The sequence below is a fragment of the Camellia sinensis genome, chromosome 5 (genome assembly GCF_055761805.1).
Source record: "Camellia sinensis isolate YWXY chromosome 5, ASM5576180v1, whole genome shotgun sequence".
NCBI lineage: Eukaryota > Viridiplantae > Streptophyta > Magnoliopsida > Ericales > Theaceae > Camellia > Camellia sinensis.
In genome coordinates this window covers 119057555-119084640 of record NC_138965.1, presented here as the reverse complement: position 1 = coordinate 119084640, position 27086 = coordinate 119057555, and the positions used below count along the sequence as shown (strand labels likewise).

General features: G+C 37.0%; 1 protein-coding gene across 1 annotated transcript; it reads right to left on the bottom strand.

Annotated features, from left to right (window-relative positions):
• Positions 1-5050: 5050 nt before the first annotated feature.
• LOC145791643 (uncharacterized) lies at positions 5051-7772 on the bottom strand. The gene is made up of 3 exons (XM_082872031.1): positions 7085-7772; positions 6280-6590; positions 5051-5284 (listed from the first exon to the last, which is right to left on the bottom strand). The coding sequence occupies exons 1-3, from the start codon at positions 7770-7772 to the stop codon at positions 5051-5053; spliced, it is 1233 nt and encodes a 410-aa protein (XP_082728157.1).
• Positions 7773-27086: the final 19314 nt, after the last annotated feature.

Genomic DNA, 27086 nt, shown 5'->3' with positions numbered 1-27086 from the left:
ATTGCATGACCTTCCCCTCTTGTACCCAAGTTCCTGAGCCGAGACAACTTTGGTGATGACGGACACGTGGCCTTAGGCAATGAGTCAGGGTTTCCTAAATTCCCCACAAATAAAATATTTAGGTAGTGACTCTGTATCTGGCAAAGCAGTCCATGTTTGGCACTTCTTTAAAAAAATCAGTTTTCCAAAACGATTTGCCGGATTTGGACTCTTTGGTGATTTATCGGTCTTGCATTACACTTTACGAGATTAGATTCAGAACCGTGACATTTGAGTCTGAACTGTAGCAGCCGAATGAACAAAATAGTATCACCAACTTGCAATCAACCTCATTCACTATTACTTTTTTGTCTTTAGATGAACAATCCTTTGCATCTAGCTTCTATCGCACTAGTATATATCTCTCAAGAATTTCCATAACATTCATCTGATGGAGCACTTTAATCGCATGACCACACAAAATTCCAAAATTCTCAAATTTTTGACAAGTACAACGAACATTTCGTAGAGTTTTGCCTCCTAAATTATCAAATTCCATTTCACCAACCACAATATTCTCTCTATCTTCTCCATACATGCCAATCACATGTTTAATTTCTCCTTCTAACTCACAACATCTCCTTACTTAACAAGAAAGGGACTTGTCAAACTTGCCATGGAATAAGTCAAACATAGGAGGGGTATATAGTTTCGCGATTTGAACTAACATAGGACAACTCTTGATCTTTATCCTGGGTAACTTTTGTCTAGATTGATAAATAGCATAATTTTCATTATACCACTTGTCTAAAATAACTTGATCAAAATGGGTAAAGAATTGAACAATATTATGGTCAGATTTTAAGTGCTTTTTTAATTTGGCATTCAAGCTCTCACTGAGTTGGATGCTTCGCATATCCGCATTAAATGACCATTTTCATGTACACATGCGCCCACTTCTCTCTAAGTCCCCAAGTGTCATGACCCAAACCCGCCCCAATGGATTAGAGCCATAACCAACCAATAACCATGAGATTACATGCGGCCTTAGTCAGAAATCAAATCATATTTAATAATAGAGGGCCAAATTGCGAAAGAAAAATTTACAAAGATTGTCCAATGAGCTGTGCATACATGGCTCAACCAAAACATTCTCATATATGTAATAATTCATACTATACAAACATCTATATCATGTATGCAGTACATAAGTCCAAGATTATGCAAAAGTCAGTATTAAGCAAAACCAAGGTTATACACAAAGTTGGTCATATGTGACCACAAAAGAATGAAAGGAAAAACAAAACAAAAGTAAGGCCTCTTGCATGAGGCGACCTTGGTTGACTCCTCAAAACTTGGTTTCTCATTGCTCACTGGGGCTGGGGCTGGGGCTGGACATCTCGTGGCTCAGCTACATACATATAAATAAGGAGTGACCTAACGCCCAGTGAATAATACTAAAGTAAAGGAGTTCATGAATGATATTCGTTTAATCATAAGTTATAAACTAAACTTGTTGATCAATATCAACGCAAAACGACCTTAGGTCCAACACATCATATATCATATCCATATTCATGTACCGAATGACCTCGGGTCCAACTCGTATTTGCAAAACGACCTTTGGTCCCTTATATGCAGAACAACCTTGGGTCCAATTTATAGGCAAAACGACCTTCGGTTCAACCAACCCATATTCACATTTGTGTGCACTTATGATCCATGATCATGTCCACATTCATTTCCGCGTTCAAAATGACCTTAGGTCCAATCATTTATTTATTCGAAATGGCCCTTGGCCCATTTCACAGTTATACGAAACGGCCTTAGGCCCATTTTATATCCTCTTCAAGTAAGCCGAACGACCTTGGGCCCATTTCATAATCATATATTATTACTTTACATATTTCATTGTGAACCCAGCGGATAGAATGCTCATTCATAGTATCAAATCAGAAGTTTAGAAACTTTCCACACAGGTAAAATTGAGAAAATAATATATGCACAAATTATCTATACTAAGATATTACTCACAGTGCTCTGGTACTTGATTTGTCCTTGCACTTGACCCTACATAATTCATAACACACTGGGTCATATTACAATTCAATCTGTTCTTTAGTTTGCTTAATGTTCTTAGGCTTCTTTCGTGTCTTTTAATTCATTTAGGATGGTCAATGTGTGCCTAAGAATACTCAAAAATGAAAGAGAACGGAATTTAGAATGTAAAATAGCTTTTCAAAAATTTCTAAAATAGGGCACTCCGTTCGAGCACAGCTTTGGTTGCTCGAGCGGTCTGCAAAATTCTGTAAAAGTACTGGTTGCATGAATTTTAGACTCGAGCAAGAGCAATGAGTCTTACAAAACATGGTCCGCTCAGGAGCAAAGTTTGTCGCTCGAGCTACCATGCAATTCTCTGTAAAACTTCTGGGAGCTGAATTTTTACGCTCGAGCGAGCCTTTCTTTGCTCAAGCGAGAAGGTCGAATTCTGGAATTTCCAAAACTGTGTTTGAACTTCAAAACATGGTTTCAACTTGTTTTTCTTGCACGCTAAGCCCTATATCTTGGCCAAATAACTTCTAATATGAAATAAAAGTCAATTTTATAAGAATTGAAGTTCAATTCTCTAAGAATTCCTTCATACAAAATAAATTATTTCAATTTCAAGCTCATTACTTTAAGACTCATGCATTCAAGCTCTCTATCTACATGGATTGAGCATGCATGTGGGAGATAGTTTCTTCCCTCACTTCAAATGGTACTAACAATGCTCGAGATATCTCAAGATTATGCACTTGGTACCATATTCTTCATGAATTTGTCTAAATGATATGCAAAAATCGCATGCATGTATGATCTTACATGAATTCTTGTTCCATCATCTTCAAAACATGTAATTAAGCCTCATAACTTTATTATTCACGGATGCATGTCTTAAATGACTATCCATTCAACTTGTTTAACATGCTTCATACTCAAACATGAAGATTCTTAACAATTGTTACGTGCAAGTACATATTGATCTCTTTTTCATCCTATTCAACTTAAATCTTGTTCTTAACTTCATATCATCTTTGAATTCACTTAGTCATGAATTTAACCCATGAATTTGAGTTCAATTACTCACCTAGAAGCTCCAATCTTCCAAATTTTAGCTAGTTCTTGAGTGAATTCTCTTCAATTCTCCGAGCTTGAGCTAAATCCTTCAAATTGTGTTCTCTCTCTCTCTCTCTAGAGTGTTTTTTCAGATTTTGAGCTTATAATATGAGCTTAAGTGCATTTAGCTTCTATATATATATATATATATATATATATATATTTCCTTAATCAAACTTAATTAGAACTAATTGATTGTGCTTACTTTAATCAATTTAATCTAATTAATTTAATCCGAATCAATTTTTAATTAAATTTCACCATAGGCTTTAAAAATGACGCTAGTCGCAATGGTACAGATAATTTCAATTTTTGTAGCCTCTATGGTCTTAAATTTTCAAATTATAGTAGAAAATCGAATAGATTTCCCTACGGTGAACAGATAAAAATTCAAAAGCACATATAATTGTATAATTAACACGCAAAATCATATCAAGCAAATAATTATAAGCATAATTAAGATTAATTAGCATAGCACAGAGTAGGGATGTTACACTCTTCCCTGCTTTAGGAAGTTTGGTTCCCCAAACTTATGTTACTTTCCGTCGAAAACAAATGTGGGTAGTGTTGTCTCATCTCTTCTTCCTTGTCCCATGTGGCATCGCTTCCATAATGTTCTTTTCATTCCACCTTTACCATTGGAATAGATTTGTTTCTCAGTTGCTTTACTTGTCGGTCTATGATCCGTTCTAGCCATTCGTTGTACTCCATATTTTCGTCAAGTGCTATTTGGTGATAGTCAATCACGTGGAACGGATCTCGGAGATAGCCCCTCAACATTGATACGTGGAATACATTGTGCATTTGTTCTATTCCTGGCAGTAAAACGACTTTATAAGCAATTGGACCGAACCTTTTTAGAATTTGAAACAGTCCAATGCAACAGGCAATAATTTACGCTTTTTGCCGAACCTTGATTAGCCTTTCATGGTTAACACAAATAAACACATGCTCACCGACCTCATACTCAAGGGGCCTTCTTCTAATATCTGCATAACTCTTTTGTCGGCTCTGTGCTGTCTTAAGCCTTTGCTGAATGACTTTGATTTTGTCGGTAGTTGTCTGCACTAGTTCAAGTCCAAGCAACACCGTATCCCTAACTTCAGTCCAGCATATCAAGGATCTATATTTTCGGCCATACAAAGCTTAATATGGTGCCATGCCAATGTTGGAGTGGAAACTATTATTATACGCAAATTCAGCTAATGGTATTTAAGTCACCCAACTTCCTTGAAAATCCAAAGCATACGTTCTGAGTATATCTTCTGAAGTTTTTATAGTCCGTTCCGATTGTCCATCGGTTTGTGGATGGAATGCTATACTAAATCTGAGCTTTGTTCCCATTGCCTCTTGAAGACTTTTCCAGAATCTAGATACAAATTTCGGATCTCTATCCGATACAATAGACACCAGGACTCCATGTAAACAAACAAATTCATCAACATAAATAGTGGCTAATCTCTATTCGTCATACGTGGTTTTCACAGGCGGAAAATGCACAGATTTAGTCAGTCTATCAACTATAAACCAAATAGCATCCATACCTCTAGGTGTCCGAGATAGGCCAACAACAAAGTCCATGGTTATGTGTTCCCACTTCCATTCCAGAATAGGGAGAGATTGAAGTAGACCTACTAGTTTTTGATATTTAGCCTTAACTTGCTGACACTGAATACATTTAGACACATATTTTGCAATTTCACATTTCATATTTGGCCACCAATAACTCTGTTATAAGTCCTGATACATCTTGTTATTACCTGGATGCATAGCAAACATTGATTTATGGGCTTCATCGAGAATTCTTCTCCTTAACTTCGGGAATATTTGTAACACATAATCTGTCTTGGAATTTCAACACTTCATTTGCAACACTATATCCCGGTTTCGGATTTGCTTCAAATTCATCAACTATCTATTTGAGGAAATCATCATTCTTTTGCTTTTGCTTGATCTCATCGATGATTGCTGGTTCGACCGAAATGACGGCTATCAATCTGCTTTGCTCATGTAATACTACTTCAATCCAAAATTTCTCAAAATCTTGCAAGATTTCCTTCTGTTTAGTAAGTAGGCAAGCTAAACTCCCCATCGATTTTCCGCTCAAGGGATCAGCAAATGTATTGGCTTTCCCGAGGTGATACTGAATCTGAAGATCATAATATTTTATTAGTTCAAGCCATCTTCTTTACCGCATATTCAACTCTTTCTGAGTAAAGAAGTATTTCAAACTTTTGTGATCCGTGTAGACTTCGCATTTTGCCCCATACAAGTAATGCCGCCAAATTTTCAAAGCAAATACAACTACGGCCAATTCCAGGTCATATGTTGGGTAGTTCTTCTCATGTGGTCTTAATTGTCGGGAGGCATAAGCAATTTCCCATTCTTTCGACATTAATACACAACCCATGCCTTTATAAGATGCATCATTATAAATCACAAAGTTTTTCGTACCTGTGGACAATGCTAACACTAGTGTAGTAGTCAATCTTGTTTTCAGTTCTTGGAAGGCATATTCTCTTTCATCATTCCATTCAAATGGTTGTCCTTTGCGTGTCAGTTAGGTAAGAGGCACAACTATTGTTGAAAAATCCTTTACAAACCTTCTGTAGTACCTACCTAAGCCCATGAAACTACGGACTTCTATTAAATTTGTTGGTGTAGGCCAATTCACAATTGCCTCTATCTTCTGTGGGTTTACCAAAATCCCATTTCTATTGATGACATGCCTTAAAAAAACAACCTCATCGAACCAAAATTCACATTTCTTCAGTTTAGCAAATAATTTCTTTTCTCTAAGTGTTTGCAAGACGGTTCTCAAATGTTGTTCATGCTCAAGTCTCTCTTTGAATATATTAGGATGTTATTAATAAAAACCACAACAAATTCATCAAGGTAAGGTTTAAAAATTTGATTCATAAGATCCATAAATGACGTAGGGGCATTAGTCACTCCAAATGGCATAAAAAAAAATTCATAGTGACCATACCTCGTTCTGAATGTGGTTTTCTCAACAGCTTATTCCTTTACCTTTAATTGGTTGTATCCGGATCTCAAACCAATTTTATAAAATACTTGTGATCCCTATAACTGATTAAACAAGTCGTCAACACGGGGTAAACGGTATTTATTCTTTATCATTACCTTATTCAGTTCCCGGCAGTCAATACGTAGGTGTAAAGTCCCATCTTTCTTTTTCACAAATAATATTGGTGCACCCCACGGCGAAGTACTTGGTCGGATGAACCCTTTGTCAAGTAAGTCCTGCAATTGTTCTTTTAGTTCTTTCATTTCAATAGTAGACATTCTGTAGGAGATTTTTGAGATAGGCTGGGTATTTAAGATAACATCAATGGTAAATTTTATTTCTTTCTCAACCAATCCCCCTGGTAGTTCATTAAGAAATATATCCAGAAATTCTCTAACAACAGAATTACTATCCATTTCCACATTCACTGATTGTTTAGTAAAGATACTACATGAATAACTTTGACACCCTTTCCTAAGAAGTTTACATGCTTTCATTGCTGAAATCAGATAAGATGGAGGCACTACCCCCATTACCCACAAATTCAAATTCAACATGCCCTGGCGATTTAAACACAACCCGTTTTGTTACACAGTTAATAGTGGCACAATATTTCGACAACCAATCCATACCCATAATTATATCAAAGTGTCGAATGTCCAAAGGTAACAAATCCACATATAAGATAGTATTGCCAATTCGCATGACACAACCATGATACACAGATGTACATAATACAGATTCCCCAGATGGAGCAGACACACATAGCAAATATGGCAATGACTCTAGGTGTCTAGTCAATCTAGATTCAAATATAGTAGACACAAAGGAATGCGTTGAGCCGGAATCAATTAACACAAAAGCATCTTGATTACATATAGAAATAGTACTTGAGACAATAACTTCAGTATTCCGTGTCACCTGGAACAAATGCAAAGACTCTCCCTTGTCTCATTGTATCTCTGGTAACAATAGGCCTCGTAGTATTACCCGATTTTGGGATGGATCCGGTCGAACTAATAGCTAGTTTCCCACATTTTTGTTGTTCAACTTGGGTGCAATCCCTTGCCATATGCCCCATTTCACAGCATCTATAGCACACCCCGAAAATATGGTAGCAAACCCCATGATGCTTTTTACCATAATGCGTACATGTTGGTGTCGTATTTCTAGTGGAGCCCGAAATGCTTGAGGACCCCGTGTTTTGTTTCTTTAATGATTTCTTCCCTGAGAAAAAGCCTTGCCTCTTAGCCTTCCAATTAGCTGGTGGTTTACCTTGGTTGGCCATGTTAATCTCTGATATTAAAGCTCGATCTAGCACATCAACATAAGTGGGCAATTTTAACACATTCACCCTTTCTAGGATGTCGTTATGTAGACCATTTTCAAACATTCTTGCCTTTTTATAATCGGTGTCACCCATATATGGAGCGAATTTAGCCAATTCAGCGAACTTGGCTTCACACTCAACTACAATCAGATTTCCTTGCTTCAGTCCTTCAAATTCCAACACATTTCTATCACGGACACACTGTGGAAAGTATTTCTCATAAAAGAGTGCAAGAAACTGTACCCAGTCAATGCCCTTGTTATCATCATAGATTAGCATCCACCACCTTCTTACTTCATCTTCTAGTGTAAAGGTGGCCAATTGTACTTTTTTGTGTTTTCAGGCATGAGAATACTTCAAATAATTTCTCAATACCAAGGACCCAACCTTCAACCTTCAATGGGTCCATACCTCTGCGGAACGATGGTGGCTTCATTTTCTTGAATTCTTTAGTGAGGGCTATTGTTCGGTTATCATTTTGCAAATCTGGTATAGGTTGTACTGGAGGTGGGGGTTGCGGGAGTTGCCATTGCTATTGTTGCCTTAGTGTTTCTGCCATATCTTGCATCATTCTTTCTATTCAGTCTAGCCGAGAAGTGGAGGATTCTTCTAGCTCATCAACTCTTGTTTTTACCATTATCTAATAAGACTTGCATTATAATTCATACAGAAAATATGCACAATATTTACATATGGAAAAAGCATGTTCATACAATTAGGCAACAATTATATATCATATAGTTGCATACTTTGAATCACTTAGCAATTTCTCAATGCATTCGAGCATACATTTATCATATGAATGCAACTTAGATCTTTTCTAGACAATCTATTGCTCATTTGGACAGGTGTGTGAGTTATTTCTTGTGCTCTGATACCACTCTGTCATAACCCAAGCCCGCCCTTATGGATTAGAGTCATAACTGACCAGTAACCATGAGATTACCTACGGCCTCAGTCAGAAATCAAATCATATTTAATAATAGGGGGCCAAATTGTGGAAGCAAAATTTACAAAGATTGTCCAATGAGTTGTGCGTACATGGCTCAACCAAAACATTCTCATATATGTAATAACTCACACTATATAAACATCCATATCATGTATGTAGTACATAAGTCCAGGATTATGTAAAAGTCAGTATTAAGCAAAACCAAGGTTATATACAGAGTCGGTCATACATGACCACAAAGGAACAAAAAGGAAAAGCAAAACAAAAGTAAGGCCTCTTGCATGAGGCGACCTTGGTTGACTCCTTAAAACTTGGATTCTTATTGCTCACTAGGGCTGGGGCTAAACATCCCGTTGCTCACCTACATACATATAAATAAGGAGTGAGCTAACACCCAGTGAATAATACCAAAGTAAAGAAGTTCATGAATGAGATTTGTTTAATCATAAGTTATAAACTAAACTTGATGATCGATATCAGCGCAAAACGACCTTAGGTCCAACACATCATATATCATACCTATATTCATATACTGAACGACCTTGGGTCCAATTCATAGGCAAAACAACCTTCAGTCCAACTAATCCATATCACATTTGTGCACACTCATGATCCATGATCATGTTCACATCATTTCCCCGTTCAAAATGACCTTAGGTCCAATTATTTCTTTATTTGAAACAGCCCTTGGCCCATTTCACAATTATTTGAAATGGCCTTAGGCCCATTTTATATCCTCTTTAAGTAAACCAAACAGCCTTGGGGCCATTTCATAATCATATATCATTACTTCATATATTTCATTGCAAACCAAGTGGATAGAATGCTCATTCATAGTATCAAATCACAAGTTTAGAAAGTTACCACAGAGTTAACATTTCGAAAATAATATATGCACAAATTATCTTTACTAAGATATTACTCATAGTGTTCCGGTGCTTGATTCGTCCTTGCAGTTGACCCTACATAATTCATAACACATTGGGTCATAATATAATTCAATCCATTCTTTAGTTTGCTTAATGTTCTTAGGCTTCTTTCATGTCCTTTGATTCATTTAGGATGCTCAATGATTAACTAAGAATACTCAGAAATGAAAGAGAATCAAATTCGGAATGTAAAACAGCTTTTCAAAAATTTCTGAAACAGGGCACTGCGCTTGAGCACAGCTTTGGTCGCTCAAGCGGTCTGCAAAACTCTGTAAAAGTACTAGTTACATGAATTTTACGCTCGAGTGAGACATTCTTCGCTCGAGTGATGAGTCTTGTAAAACATGGTCTGCTCGAGTGCAAAGTTTGCCACTTGAGCTATCATGTAATTCTCTGCAAAACTTTTGCGAGCCGAATTTTTATGCTCGAGCGAGCCTTTCTTCACTCAAGTGAGAAGGTCGAACTCTGGAATTTCCATAAACTTGATTGTCTTGCATGTTAAGCCCTATATCTTGGCCAAATAACTTCTAATATGAAAATAAAAGTCAATTTTTATAAGAATTAAAGTTCAATTTTCCAAGAATTCCTTCATACAAAATCAAATTATTTCAATTTGAAGATCATAACTTTAAGACTCATGCATTCAAGCTCTATATCTGCATGGCTTGAGCATGCATGTGGGATATAGTTTCTTTCTTCACTTTAAATGGTAATAATAATGCTCAAACTCATGAGATTTCTCAAGATTATGCACTTGGTGCCATATTCTTCATGAATTTCTCTAAATGATATGCAAAACTCGCATGCATGTATTATCTTACATGAATTATTGTTCCATCATCTTCAAAACATGTAATTAAGCGTCATAACTTTATTATTCATGGTTGTTTGTCTTGAATGACTATCAATTCAACTTGTTTAACATGCACCATACTTAAACATGAAGATTCATAACAATTGTTACATGCATGTACATATTGATCTCCTTTTCATCCTATTCAACTCAAATCTTGTTCTTAACTTCATATCATCTTTGAATTCAATTAGTCATGAATTTAACCCATGAATTTGAGTTCAATTACTCACCCAGAAGCTCCAATCTTCAAAATTATAGCTGGTTCTTGAGTGAATTCTCTTCAATTCTCCAAGCTTGAACTAAATCCTTCAAATTGTGTTTTCTCTTTCTCTCTCTCTCTCTCTCTCTCTCTCTCTCTCTAGAGTATATTTTCAGATTTTGAGCTCATAATATGAGTTACTTTAATGAATTTAATTTAATTACTTTGATCCGAATCAATTTTTAATTAAATTTCACCATAGGCTCTTAAAATCACTCTAGTCACAATGGTACAGACAATTTCAATTTCTTTAGCCTTTACGGTCTTAAATTTTCAAATTATAGCAGGAAATAGAACAGATTTCCCTACAGTGAACACATAGAAATTCAAAAGCACATATAATCGTCTAATTAACACGCAAAATCATATCACGCACATAATTATAAGCATTAATAAGATTAATTAGCATAACACAAAGTAGGGTTGTTAGACCAAGTTTTCTTCATCCATGTATTCTCTTCAAAGTTGTATTTAATAATCAAAGAATTCCAAGCTTCAACTAACTCATTTTCATCTTCATATCCGAAAATGCAAGCTTTATAGTCACTTCCAAATGTTAAGTTGCCCTTGTACAAATAGCCCAAATGCTTCAAGGCATTTTGCATTAGGTGAAAAGTACACAATCCATGAGTAACATAGTACTAGGCTTTTTTCCCTTAGCCATTGCCTGATCTTGGTATGTAAAAATAGTACTAGGCTTTTTTCCCGACATTACATGCAAGAAAGTTTCAAATAACCACTCAAATGATGTTGTGGTTTCATCATATAGTAATGTGGCACCAAAAATCACTGTCATTCTAAAATGGTTAAAGCCAGTGAAAAGAGCAAATGGTCGATACTTTTTGTTTGTTCGAAATGTTATGTCGAATGAAACTGCATCCCCAAAATTTTCATAATTTGTAATCATCTTATGAAAATATCTCAACAAAGTACCTGCTTCACCATATTGAAAGTCTCTTTGTCTTTTTACCGGCAAGTAACTCTTTTGGTGTTCTCGCGTGAATCCTACAAATTCCCTCCTGCCTACTTGGGTACTAATGAGATCATGTGATGCCTTGAGTGATAAACCAATAACATCAGCTAATTCTATATTTATACCTTGAGCTTCAGAAGCTTTCTTTGAGATGGCATCATATGAGCACATTAAGAAAGATGCATAATATGGTTATGGGTATCATCAAACTTTGTAACAACCAATTTCGATAATTCCTGATCTAAAGAGACATACATGAATGCTTTACAATTAGTTCTTATGTCTTGTCGAGGTTGTTTACAATTTCACTTCGTTTATCATTTTCTCCTCTTTACAACAAACAAACTTTCTCTTAACTATTAGACCATCTTTCTTGCTTTTCATATGGTAATCTCTTCTAATATTAAATTCTATAATTCTTCCATATTCATTGTAGAATTGATATGCAATTTCCTCTGACTCAAACTCAATTCCAAGACTTGGTGTGTGCTCTTTTAACAATTTGTCATGATCTTCTATACTCCTTTCAAGTCCATCAACCTCCGTTAATAACAATAATCTAATAATAAAATAAAAAGAGAAGTGTTAAAAAGTGTTACAAATGAATATATAAAAAAAATAATTCGATTCTTTGCTTCAAGAGCAAGATAAGTGTTAAAAAGTTGTACAAATGAAGCTAACAACATAATGAATGAATTAAAATAAGCTCTACAATTAATTGTCACTTTAATTATTAAGTAATTTTTGGCTGTTCCTTATAATAATATAAATATATGCACAAGTTGATTCATTACTTTCTATATAAGTAATTAACAATTTTTTTTGGGGAAAAAGTAATTAACAAATTGCATGAACTTCAATCCTAGCAAAAATAAGCTCAATTTTTGTAACAGCTTTTTTTGGAAGACTGCTCAAGCGGTCATTTGGTCTCTCGAGTGAAGATTTACAACTCCTAGTATCTCGGCGAGACCGCTCAAGCGTAGGAATTGTCGCTTGAGTGTAAAATATGACCTTCCAGTATTTCCACTATAGCTCTGCAAAAATTCTCAGACCTTGCATTTACCGCTTGAGCGGTGGAAAGTTCACCCGAGCTGTCCCTTTGTATTTTGGTACTTCGCTCGAGCGATGGAACGTTTTCTGCAATGGTCTGGTCGGGACAACAGAGTTATATTGCGATCCAAACACTTTTCCAAATCATTTCTTTCACTCTCATTTTCTCTCTAACAACCTCTTTCCAAAACCCTAGTTAAAAAACCCTAGATTTTATCTAGAAAGAGCAAGAATTGAGTTTTGGGCCGTCATTAAAGTTGTTATACTTGACGAGAACTACGTTTTGAACCGAATAAATTGTGGTGTTTTGGAAGCTCATTGAGTGGACCTTCATCTTTTGTCATACAACCTTGAGGTAGTAATACCTTTACCCTTATATATTTATATTTTTGTGTAAATAGGTGTAAATCTTAATATGTATGGAACTATTGTAATGAATGATATATATATATATATATATGGGCTTTGTGTGATAAAGTGTTTGTGTGAAATTGATGGTGGATTGTGAAATTAACTATGAAATAGTGAGTACACATGCTTGAATCAAGGAAAATAAATATTTGAAAGGAAAAGCCCCAAATTTTTATATGAACCCTAGGGGATTGTTCATGACTTTGAAGTAATGGATAATTGGTAAGTAAAATTGGAGAATCCTTGTGATTGTTGGTGCTATGTGTAAAATGTTAAAGTTTTAGAAGGTGTTTGAGGTGCCCATTTGCCCAATTCGTGTGAGGACAACGAATGTGGGAATGTGTTTGGGGTACCCACTTGCTCAATCGCGTAAGGATGACGAATGTGGGGATATTGTGAGGTGTCCACTGGCCGGTTCGTGTAAGGATCACGAAAGTGGAAAGGTTTGACGCTTCCTCAGGCCATCCATGTGAGAACAGAAAATGTAAAGATTGTATGTGAATTAGGTGATGTGTAATAATTTTAAAATAAATATGAACTCTTGGGCATTAATCAATGTCATCCATATTTAAATCAAATGTTTATATACTTAGTTAAAGTTATTCTCTACTGGGCATTTACTCATTCCTATCTACTAACATTTCAGGAAATGAAGAGCCTCAAAACCGTCAATGAAGAAGAAGAAAAGACTACCTCTTTTCAAAATCTAAAATTTTTGTGAACTAAAATTTGAAATGTAACAGAGGAACTCCTTTACTATTTTTAATTTGAGTTTGGTATTTTTGTTTTAAAATGTCTCATGTAATTAATAAACTCAGAGGACAATGTAATTATTTTGTAACTTTCTCTAACTTACTAAACTGAGATTTGTATCTTGTAATTTTGTGTGTGTGTGTGTGTGTGTGTGTGTGTTGTAAATGGGATCTATAGTTCAATGAGAAAGAGAAACATAGGAATGGAATTATGTGATGTGTGTGTGGAGCATGTTCTTGTAATTGCTCAATGGGATATATATATATATATATATATATATGTGGGGTGTTACAAATTTGGTATCAGAGCTAACCGGGTTGAATACCTGGAGCTCGTAGGAAGTGACTTTGTCATATCTGGTTATCATGCCAAGATAAGGGGTTAGTGGTCTTTCTTGATTATGTGTTTATGTGATTAGGTGTGTATGGGGTTAATCCTCTAGGATATGACATGTGTCCACTACATTCATCGAAGTCCCTTTAGAAAGGCGTTTGATCAATGCTTTTTCCACTAGGAAATCCTTAAGCGTCATGGAATGAGTTGATATCTTAGGAAAAGGGATCTGTATGTGTTCTATTTGTTTGTGTGCTTATGTGTTGAGAATGAGATTGAGACTTGAGGAGAAGTGATTAACTAGTATATGAATTTTAAGTTAATCTTGTCCACATGTACTCTTATATAGCATGTCTGGACGTGGTAGGGGTCATGGAAGACCTCGTCGAGGTGGTCGGGATATCCCAGCTCAACTAGAGATCCTTCCTCAAGAAGAACAAGTGGGTCAAAACAATGTGGCCGCTCTACCAGCCCTAGATGCAATGGGAGCGTTGGCTCCAGATATGGTCAGGGCTCTTAAGGAGTCAATGAATATTCTTAGAGCTGAGCAAGCGGCTAGGACTATCGAAGGGGAGACTAGTGCTTCCTTCTTGAAGTAAGAATTTTTCCGTTCAGATTTCGCTGAATTTCTAGGGGTGTTAAACCGTTAAAGAATGATGAATGGCTTGAGCAAATCACCAAATCTTTTGAGATCCTAGATATTCGGGATGGTGAACTTCGAGTGGTGCTTGCTAGTTACCAATTGAAGGGGGATGCCTGCCAATGGTGGAAGTACGCAAAGAGTCGAATTAAACATACTTAGGATGTGTTTTCTCATGCTTTTCAGGAGAAATACCTTCCTCCCACTGTGAGGGACGTTTGTGGAGAGAGTTTGAGGAACTTGAACAGTCCGACTCCACAGTAGCAGAGTTTGAGGCTACTTTTACGAGCCTATCTCATTTTGCACCCGATTTGGTGGCTACAAAAAAGCGTAGGTACCTAGAGTTCGAAAGAGGCTGAGGCTAGGGATCTTGATGAAGATGATGGGAAACATGATTTAGGATTATGATAGATTGGTGGAGTCCGCGGCACATGTTGAGATCATGCTTGAAGGCAAGGAGAAGATGAGGTGGCTTAAGAGACAAAGGTTTACCAAATCTCGAGGGGGTTCTATGGCATCTAAAAAGTAGAAGAGTTCTACGTCTTCTCATATACCGCCATTACCGTCCAGGTCATCTAATTCTACATCTGGAAAGAGTATGGATAGCACATGACAAAGTTGAACCATGGATACCGTAGGTGTGTGATTGAAGCTACTGATTACCAATTTGCTTTCAGTTTGGTATTGTTAGATTTGTCAGGTTTTGATGTTATCCTCGGTATTGTAGCTAGTTTTTCTTACTCCTCGGAAGGGTTTAGTCACCTTGGGTATGATAGCCCTACAGTTCGGACTCCTGTGGTTCTGAATCTAATTCCACAAGTGCAATGTGAATCAGAAAAACTAATGAGAGTCCAAATCTGGTAAATCTTAGAAAATTCATTAATCATCAGAGATTCCAAAAATGAACTGCATTGTCAGATTTCAGAGTCACCACCCAAATATTTTTGAGAAATTTAGGAAACCTGTGACTTGTGCCAAAGGCCACTTGTCCTTCATAACCAAAGTGTCTCGGCTCGGGAACTTAGGTATGAGAGGAAAAGGTCATGAATTGAGCACCCCACTCACCTGATCAAAGATCGGCCTCTACTAATCATGATGCGGATTTTATGTACATTATATGTTTTTGTTCTAATTATTAATTTACTAATATTACCATGTGAAGCAAACAAGTATAGACCACATCACTTACTTTGGAATGCTTTGATTTCATGCTTTCTTGAAACGAATTTTTAAATATGTACACTAATCAAAATTATTCCAACTTAAGCGAAATAGCCTTCATCCACAAGCATTCAAAGAGGTATTTCAAATAAATATGTAGCCTCTTGGTAGTACACTTGACATGGCAACACAAACACATACGTAATATGCTAAAGAAAAAATGCTCGCTTAGTACTCAAACGAGGCAAGCAGAAGAAAAGATGATAGTTAGAAAAAATGCATGATCCTATATGCAAAATGGCTAATGCAAGGTATACAAGAATGCAACTACTAGGTTTGGTTTTTTGACATGTCATATGGATTAACTCAAAGTATGCGGTAACGCACGCATTCAAGTAAGTAGGAAATCACAATGATATTCAAGAATGATGAACCGAACCTTAATGCATGCAAAAATGGATACAAAACATGGTAATGATATGAAATGAAAACATGATATTACATACAACCATGGTAAGCATGTAAATAAAAGGGAGAAAAAAATGGGGATGGGAAGACATATAAATATTACAAGTTTGCCTTCGCCCAAGAGGGTCTGAATGTCCTAATTAACTAATTATTACAAACACCAACGGATGAACTACTTAATTAATTATTACAAATTTGAATGAAAACAATTAATTAATTACAAATTAATACAAAATACAAATATCAAAATTACTAATCTAATGGACTTAAAAGGGCTGTGAGTCGCATGCGCACAACCAAGAACATCCTTCGAAAACCTCTCTGTTTGCTGCCAAAAGTTGCCCTGTTAGCAGTCAGAAAACAGTTCTGTTTCGGCCTCAAAATCTGCTCTGTTCTGCTGGAAAATCTCCATTACCGTACAACATGCTTGGCTAGTTGGCTTGATCAGGTGATCGACCGTATGGAATAATGGCCGACTGGCCACTATTTTTAAGGAATACCCTACTGCAGCAGAACTGGAATAGAGCAAAACAAAGGGTTTCCAAAAGTTGTTCATCCTCTCTGCTCCCTCCTATCATGAAGATTTTCACGGAAGGAGTACGTTTGCTTCCCAAATCGTCAACCATAGCAAGGTTGTTGCGTGATAATCATAAGAGCAAAAGGAGATGACTTAACTAAACACAAAAGAAAAACAAGGTTACCTCCTTCTTATCATGAATTTATTCATGGAAGAGGTTGACATGCTTCTTAAATCATCAAGCATCACAAGCTAGTATGCGATGGTTACGGAGCAACTAAAATGAAAATAGCAACAACTCAAAAAGTGTTGTCAACTCATTTCCCTGCTCATAGAATAAGGATGAAACATCCATTTCCATGCTTCAAAGAGGAACTAGGAGAGAGTTTTCAACACTTCTCACGAAAGAGCTCTCTAGGAGCAACAAAACAAGGGGAAAAAAAAAGGACAAAAACCAAGCTATCTTTGAAAGCTTAAACACACAACTAGCTAAAGTTGTTGACAACTCCTCTTTTTCATGGAACAAGGATGAGACATCCATTTCCATGTTTCGAAAATGATCGACAAGAGAGTTTTTCAACACTTTGAACATAGAAGCAACTACCTAGCTTCAAGGTGGACAACAACTATATGAAAGCAAGAAATTTACACTAGATAAGCAAACTTGTGGCGGGGTGACTAAACCTAAGCTCTAATCCTCCCATGACCACAAGGATCCAAGTTACATAAGGAAAGCTAAAAATGATCAACTCAACAGATTGGCCGCTATATCCTAAACACGCCAAATCTGAGAAGACTTACAACAACACAAATATGATATTCAAAGCATAGGAAGCAAGAGCACATGTAGTGGGGAGGAAAAGGACCCTTTTAGAAGCCCATATTCAATTCACATCACATAAAAACAACCTAAAACAATGCTAAAAGGTACTGAAATTGAACCCAAAGAAATGAAAAGAAAGTAAAAAAAAAAAATGAAAGAAAGCAAATGATATACAACTAGTGAGCTAGCCAATGGAAAGATGGCTAGCCACCCTATGAGGTTTTAATAACATTTTAAGATAAAAAATAACTCTAAAATTACTATGTAAAAACAAAGAAAATGGAGAGAAAAGATGGTGAAAAAGGGCAAAGTTTACTTCTTGAAGAGAGGAAAAGCTTCTTAGTTCACAAACCACAAGCTAGACACTCTCAAGGAGCTGAAATTGTGTTCAAGAGCCTCAGCAAAGGCTTCAAGTTTAAGCTTGTATGGTGTATCTATAGTGTATGTATATTGCAAGAGAGGAGAGAAGTGTGTTGGACAAGCTATAGGCTCTTGGAGATTTTTTTTCTAACCCCGAACCATGAAGGGGTGTTGTATTTATAGAAAAATAACTTCTCACATCAGAAATATCTGTAAAAGGGACAGTATGTCCAAACCATGTACATGGGAGCAACTGGAAGCTATCAAAATATCTACTACGCTGAACTTGGCCGGCCAGCCATGAGGATATACGGCCAACCGAATGAAAATGGCTTGCCGGCCATATGTTTGGTCAACTATTCTCTGAGTGTTTAGGCTGGAAAAAATAAGGCTTTGGTCCAAAAGGGGTGCAAGGTTTGGGTTTTAAAGCTTGAAACTGAATCCTTTTGCTGAAGTTTCGAATGATTACACAGCGTAACATTTCATTATCGAGTGTTCAAAGTGAGGCGCCCAAGTCTTAACGGCGATCAAAATCAGGTGTCTACAGGTATGGACCGGTTGTCCTCTTGTCATGCTGTAATAGATTGTTATCGTGGGAGGGTTACCGTGTGTATTACTGGGGTGACTATCTACTTTATAGGGGATTGAACTGAAAAACTTTTAATGCCATCATATGACTCTTGTAATCAAGGCAATTCACTTCTCCTCTTGTAACTTTGATGAATGACGGAACTAATAAAGCACGAGGGGTAATTCCTAGGGTGGTTTGTGACTATTTAGATGTCTTCCTAGAGGACCTCACTGTAGACACCCCATTTTTGACCGCCCTCAAGACTTAGACGTCATCGTTTGAACACTCGATGATTTTGTATGCTTGTGTTTGTCTTGGGCACCCGAAGTTCTTGGCCAAGCGCCTTGTCTTTGGTGCCTTTGAACCTTATCTGCTTTGTGCTTGGTTATGGACCAAGAGCTTGTTGTCTCAAGTCTGGAGGAGAGGGTGGCCTGTCGGCCAGCCCCACAGCCTATCGGCCATGACTTGTGCCTGTCGGCCATAAGTGGTGGCTGGTCAGCTATGTTGGTGGTCGGTCGGCCACATTGATGGCCGGTCGGCTTCTAGTGGTGGCCGATGGCCATTTTTCTCCTTTTTCAGATATTTGTTTGCTAGCTGTGCCAGCTGTTGCTCACTGAACTGCATCTCCATACACGTGTATGGTAGGATGAATTCAAGCTCAAACCTTGTTTTTCTATATATAGGGGGTGTGCTCCCCCATCTTTGAGGGTTAGAAATTTTGGATAAAAAATCTCTCTCTCTCTCTTTCTCTCTCTCTTGTTATTTTGCATACATTTTGCTTAGTTTCTCTACACTTTTGCATATCAACCCTTGACCAAACACTCTCACCTTTGAGCTAAGATCTCTTGGAGCTTTGTTTGAGCCTTGGAAGGGGTTTTGAGCTTGAGTTAGTGGCTGAATTGCACTTTGCTTCAAAGGTATTGAACTAACCTTATTTTAGCTTATTGTGCATACTTGAGTTGCCATCCTTTTTAACTGATTTAAGGCTGTTTTTGAAGTGTAAAAAACTCTATTTTGAGGCATAAAAATAGTGGTTTGAGTCCTTGTGAGTTAGGGGGTTGTTCCCTCCTTTTGTTCCTTAGCTTGTGAAGCATTTTGTGCCCTCTTTAATCACCTTTAAATCAAAAAATTTAGGCCTTTTAACCGCTGAAAATTAGAGTTATTTCAGTGGTAAAAACCTTGCCTTGAAGTCCAAAATTGGAGGGGTTAGCCTTCACTCCTTGTGTTTTGTTTGCATGCCTAGATAGCTTAACACGTGAGCATGTTTTTCTAGCATTTTATAACTTGATCTCAGCATGTTTTTGCTACTGTTTTGACTTGTTTTAGCTCTGTTTGGGGCTGGTTTAGTCCTTTGAGGCTTGCATTGCATGGTTGTAGTGTTAATTTCTTCATTAGCCTAGTGTTTTAATGCTTTAGTCATCTTCATTTTGAGTTGAAAGCATGCTTTAGTGTTGTTTTGCACTCCATTGCAGTACTTTAAATATCTGGAACCTCCCTCATTTCTACACTTTTTCATTTTCTTTGAGGGTTGGTTAACCTTCGAGTTGTGTTTAAGCTTGAGATCGAGGTTCGTGCTTAATGGTTTCAATCATCTTTCGGGGGTTTCTACTAACCAAAGGCATGACCTCTCCCTTACCTTAAATCATCCCTTGGTTGACACCTCTCCCATTAGAGGACACCCATTAGAGGACACCTTAAAGAATGGATTGGTAAGCTAAAATGAGTAAATAAAAGTGGACAAAGTAAAAGAGGCAAGATAAAGCATCTTTTGTGTTGCATAGCATGTGTTCGGATCGAACGTTAATTCGAACACGAGGAAAATGGGACGTTTCATACTCAAAGTGATGAAACATGTCGCTTTCCTTGGTCACCATCAGCCTTGATCATGCATGATAGGGTAGTGGTTTTGTTGAGTCTTGTTTTACACTCATTAAGCTTGTACAAGCTTGGTTCCATAGCCATCATGCATGGAAAATGCTTGGTTGATGGTTTGAGGGCCAAGAGTTGCACTCTTTTTAGCTTGTGTAATGATAAGGAGGGTAACAGTACACACACTCTTCGAGGGTACACTACTTTGCCTCTATTTGCTCTCTATTACAGCAAAAAATGAAGTTTAGGGAAGGGGTAGCCGACCAGCCACCATTGGTAGTCGACCAACCATCAATGAAAAATTGCACAAGTGTGCTCCTGAGTTGGAGCGGAGGCATTCTGGAAGTTGGCAGCACTTTTGGTGATCAAAAATGTGCAAACAGAGGCTGCAATGGCAAGGTGGTGTATTTTCGGGAAGAAACCAACCAAACATGCATGTCTCTCACCCTCGAGGCCATTTGATTGCTTTAGTTAGCTTAGAATAGCTAGTTAATTCAAGTATTGTACTTAATTAGTTAGATTAACTAATTATCCAATTCGTTTTGTAATATTTAATTATCTTAAGATAAGTTAGTTAATTCATTTCAATTGTGTTGTAATAGTTATCTTAATTAGCATAGCTAGTTAGCTTATTCATTCGAACCCTCCTTTGTGAGGGCATAATGTTGTAATAAGTGTCTGTGTGTGTGTGCATGTCTTCCAACCCCACATCTTTCTCCGTTTTTTTTAACCGCTTTCGATGGTTAGATTAGGGACATTTTCAATTAGCATACCTTATGCTTGCATGTTTGCATCCATTCATTTGTATTGTACGCACCGAGGCTCTACGCATCATTCAAACTACATTGTAATTTCAATACTTCTTTGAATATGTGTTTCAAAGCATGCTATCAAAGTATTGCAAATACCATGATTAAGTAGCTGAGCCTATTAATTGCATTATTGCATGTGTTACATTAGACATCTTGTATAGTTAAGATCATGCATCTTTCTAACTGGTTTTTGTTTTGGCTTGGAGTACTCAATGAGTTTTATGTTTTAGCATACTTGTATGAGTGTGATTGCCATGTTTTGCATGCTTGTCATGAGGCTATGTGCTTACTTGCTAAACTGCATGACTGCCTGTGGATGAAGGCTTATTGTTTGAATTGGAATGATTCAACAAATGTGAGTTTTAAGCACACTTTATTGTGGCAAATCATGTTTTAAGCCCACTATGTTTGGTGGAAAATTCACACTTTTAAGCCCACTTGAGGGTGGCCAATTCAAACCATTTTTGAAAACAAACATGAGTTGAGTTGTTTCAATTCTTGCGACTAGTCTATACTTGCTTGTGTGCGTCACATAGTAAAGCTAATTTAATAACCAGAATAAGAACACATAATTTTTATAAAAACTCATATGATGATTAGTAGAGGCCGATCTTTTGATTGGGCGAGCAGAGGTGCTCATTTCAAGACCTTCCCCTCTCGTACCTAAGTTCCCGATCCGAGGCAACTTTGGTGATGACGGACACGTGGCCTTTGGCACAAGTTAGGGTTTCCTAAATTTTCCCAAAACAAAAAATATTTAGGTGGCGACTCTGTAATTTGGCAAAGCAGTCCAATTTTGGCATTATTTGATTTAAAGTCGATTTTTCAAAAAAAATTGTCGGATTGGGACACTTTGGTGTTTATCAGTTTCACATTGCAATTGTGAGACTAGATTCAGAACCACGAGAGTCCGAGCTATGAGGCCTTCTTTTCAAACCCTTTCCAAAAGGCGGGGGCATGGATAAAGGCGAGTCCACACTCACCGAGCTACCACCTCATCGTAAGGTTGATTTTTCTATAGACCTAGTGCTCGGTACGGCACATATTTCTATGTCACTCATGATTTAGAGCTAGTTGTAGTTATTTTTGCTCTAAAATTATAGAGACATTGCTTGTATGGGGAGAAATTTAAAGTGTTCTCAGATCATAAAAGCCTTAAATACTTATTTTCCTAAAAGGATTTGAATTTACGTCAAAGAAAGTGGATGGAATTTCTAGAGAATTATGATTTTGAATTATACTACTATCTTAGAAAAGCCAACATAGTGGCTGATGCTTTCAGTAGAAAATCTGTGAGTACCATTGCTAATTTCACAACTAGGGAATGGGAAATGTTGGATGATTTGGGTGAATTTGATTTGTGTCACCACCTAAACCCGCCCTTATAGGTTTAGCGTCGTAATCAGCCAATAATCCTGGATTACCAAAGGCCTCTGAACAAATTAAACAAATATAGGGGCTAGCGGAAGCAAATACAAACATATAATGTTCATATAGTTGTGTAGACATACATGAGACTGAAAATATAAAACTTATATACATATCTGTGACGTTAAAATCACGTTGGCCTTACGTCATCATTACTGATACAGTCAAAAAGGGATTTAACCCTATATACAGAGTTTACAAAAAGTGTTTAGACAAACAAAAGAAAACAAAAGTAATACAACATTCATAAACTTGGTTCACAAAATTCGACCACATGAAGCATTCCAAAAACCTCCTCGGGAGGGGCACAGGTTGGCTGACACAACAGAACACCAGCAATTAACTCCGAGCTTGGTCACGTGCCTGATCACCTACATACATAAATAGTACGATGAGTTGGAGCCTAGTGAACAACAACAGAGTAAAGGGTTTAGAAATGATGTCCAAACAGTTTCAGAAATTAGAGTTCATATCGGAAACAAATTCAATTTTGCATACTTAACCAGAAATCATAAGCAGTTATATGTGATACATCCATTAACTATCATATCAACTTGGTCCTGAGACCCATATGCATAGTCGATATCGACGACCCCAAAGGTCTATATCTTGTGCACAAGTAGTCAGGGTATTGTTTACCCCAAGCGAGGGCCATGTAAACATAGACCATGGTATTGTTTCCCCTGAGCAAGGGCCATATGATCATAAGCCACGGTATTGTTTCTCCCAGGTGAGGGCCATATAAACATAAGCCATGGTATTGTTTCCCCTGGGCGAGGGCCATGTGAACTAAGGATGCCACAAATACATTTCAGAAAATTGGATATTCATTCATGATTCACAAAATAGTATTTTGTAAACCAGACCATATCTTATCATTATGAAATTACTTTTATTAAAAAATAGGGTTACAAAGTTGTCACTTACAGATAGCTCCGATAGTATAATGGATAGAGCAGACAGATCGAATAGTCTATGGCACGTGACCTACACAAACACATAACAAATGCACAATGAAATATACTCCCGGAAAATACTTAACTCATTTCTTTTCTATCTTTGTGTGTTTCTAATCCTTGTCCTCATTATTATGTCTTAATTAAGGATTAGGAATGCCTAAGATGCAATGAGGATGCCAAAATATGAATTGAAACACTTAGTCAAATTTCTAAAAACAAGGTCTTCGCTCGAGCGGTCTGCAAAACTCTGCAAAACTTCTAGGAGCTCTCATTTTATGCTCGAGCGCAACTTCCTACGCTCGAGCTAAGGATAAAAAATAAGGGTGGTCTCTCAAGCATAGGTTCTATCGCTCGAGCCAACCCCCAACTCTGCAAAAGTACTGGGAGCTCGCATTCCTCGCTCGCGCGAAGAGTGCGAATTCTGGAATTTCCATATTACACTCCTAACTTCAAAACTCTACTTTAAAGTGTCAAAACACATCCTTTGGGCCCAAAACTTGAGAAAACATGGCTAAACTTGTAATACATCAGGGATTAAGGATCATTTTACAAAATCAAGGCCCCAAAGCATGCCAATTGTTCAAAATCAAACTTGAAATTCAAAGTATAATACATGCATGACTTGCTATGAACTCAAACCATCCAAAGCATGATCAAATGAGATATAGAGCTAAAAAACACGTTAAATTCTTATAACAAAACCAAGATAAGAACATGCATGTGGGAATTCTTTTGAAAAAAGTCTAAAATGCTATGAAATGTGCATGCATGTAAGATTTGAATTATAATTCTCCAATCTTAACTTAATTCTTATGTTAATCTACTTAATTCTTTTGAATTCATACATTGGATGAGTAAAACACAAGGCTCAAAGATTGAATTTCTTACCTAAGGTTCTCAATTCCTTGAATTCTAGTGAGTTCTTGCTCAATTCCACCACTTCCCTTTAATTCTCTGGCAACTCTTCCTTTCCTTCTTGAATTCGCTATTCTCACTCTAGCTCTCCCTCTCTCACGTTTTCCTCCTCAAGAAAGATAATGAACAAAAAGAGTTCTAATGTGTGTATACGCCTTATATAGGCTTGGTTAGTGGGCTTAATTAACTTAAGTTAGGATAAGCAATTGGGATTATTTTATTCTAATTATTTGATTCCGAATTGAATTTCAATTAAACCTACCATAAATTTCTAAAAATTCTAAATAACACATAAACTAAGTCAATTTCATGTCGGATGCCGATAAGGCCTTCAATTTGCATACTGAATCAGGAATACTGACGGATATTCCTACCATGAACAGATGTAAACACAATTCACACATTTAATGCACAATTAACACATGATTTCTCCTTAATTACTCATTAATAATTCTTAATTAAGGATTATAGGCTAATCACAGGTCAGGGTTGTTACATTTGCATCTTGGTGAATCTCCCGAGCATGCCACATTATTTTCTATCCTTGCACAGCTGACACTTGATACTTGGGTTATAGAGGCACAGCGGGGTGGTTTGAAAGTTGAAGAAATCAAGGAGAAGATTGCACAAGGGAAGAGAAAAAGGGTTTGAGGGCAAATTCTGAATCGAATGTTCGATATCTAAACTTCCTTTTTGTGCTTGAATCGTGTAGAGATGAGATACTTTGGGAATTTCATCACTCTCATCTCGCAGTACATCCGGGGGGCACAAAAATGTACCATGATCTTAGCTGACAATTTTACTAGAGAGGTATGAAGCGGGATGTGGCTTCATTTTTGTCCAAGTGTCTAACTTGTCAGCAAGTCAAGGCAGAACATCAGCGACCCGTCGGGTTATCACAACCCTTGCCTATCCCGGAATGGAAGTGGGAGCATATCACTATGAACTTTGTTTCGGGTCTTCCCAGAACACAAAGGGATAATGACGCAGTTTAGGTGGTGGTGTGTCACGACCCAAACTCACCCCTATAAGTTTAATATCATAACCGGCCAATAATCCTGGAATTACCGAAGGCCTTTGAACAAATTAAACAAAAATAGAAATGCTGGTGGAAACAAATATCAAATGCATTGTCCATAAAGCTATGCAGACGTACATAGGACAGAAAAGTTAAAACTTATATACATATATATAACGTCATATTCAGTTTGGTCTTACATCACAAATATAGATACGGTGAAAGAGGACTTGGCCCTAAATACAAAGTATAAAAAAAAAAACGTTCAGACAAACTGAAGGAACAAAAACTTAAAACTTGTTCATAAAAGCATGGCCACACTTTAACTCAGGAACCTCCTCGGGAGACACAGTAGCTAGCTGACAAAACAAATCTCCAGTCAACAGCTTAGGCCTACTCATGCTCCTGGTCACGCTCCTGGTCACCTACATACATAAATAATACGGTGAGCTGGAGCCCAGTATTTAATAACAAAGTAAAGGTTTTAAAGAATGATGTCCACATTAGATTCAGAAATCATAATTCAGATTAGAAACAGATTCTTATACATATTCAGATTCAGAGTTCAAAGATAAACATACGCGGTACATCCATTAGTGATAATTCTTACACTGATCAACTTGATTCTCTTCAATTCATGATCTTGATGATTCAAACACTTAGTTCCTAGGTTGGGTTCTTACCTTGAAGGCTCAATTGTGCTCTAGATGTCCAATTCTTTGAGCTAGGAGGCCAATTTCCAATTTCCTTCCAAATTCTCCCATTTCTCTCTTAATTGTTAAGTTCAACCGCAAGCTTCCCTTCTACTTCTCTCTCACGTTTGAGACTTAAAAGATAATGAAATGGAGGTGTATTTAATGGTCTAGAGTCAACTTAGCCTTACATAAGTCCAATTAGAGAAACTTAATTAATTCTTATTTAAGCTAAGCAATGATAATTATTTTATTCTAATTATTTGAATCCGAATTAGAATTTAATTAAACTTACTATTAGAAGCAAGCCACTGTCTCTCGATCTTCTAGTGAATCAGAGTATAGATCTTTAGCTCACATAGCTGCAGAGCTTGCTTGGATTGGTATGTTGCTTTAGGATTTTTGCATTGTCCCTCCTACAGTTCCTTTTCTTTGGTGTGACAATGTTTCTATCATAGCTTTGGCCTCTAATCCAGTTTTCCATCCCAAATCTAAACATATTGAAGTAGATTGCCATTATGTTAGAGATCAAGTGCTTACTAAAAAGCTTATGCTACACTATATTCCAACCATTGATCAGTTGGCAGACATCTTCACTAAGCCTTTAACTGTCTCCAGATTTTCCTATCTTAAAGGCAGGCACATGTTAGTTTCTCTCTCCATCAATTTGCAAGGGAATGTTAAGGATAATATCTTAACTAGCTCAGTTAGCTTAAGCTGTAGAAGTAGCTCCAACTACAGCAGCTCCAACTGCAACTCCAACCTCCAACCGCAGCTCCAAGCTCAACTTTGCTAAGTCATTAGCTCAGATATTTTAGATAGATATTTTTAGAATTAGTTAGGA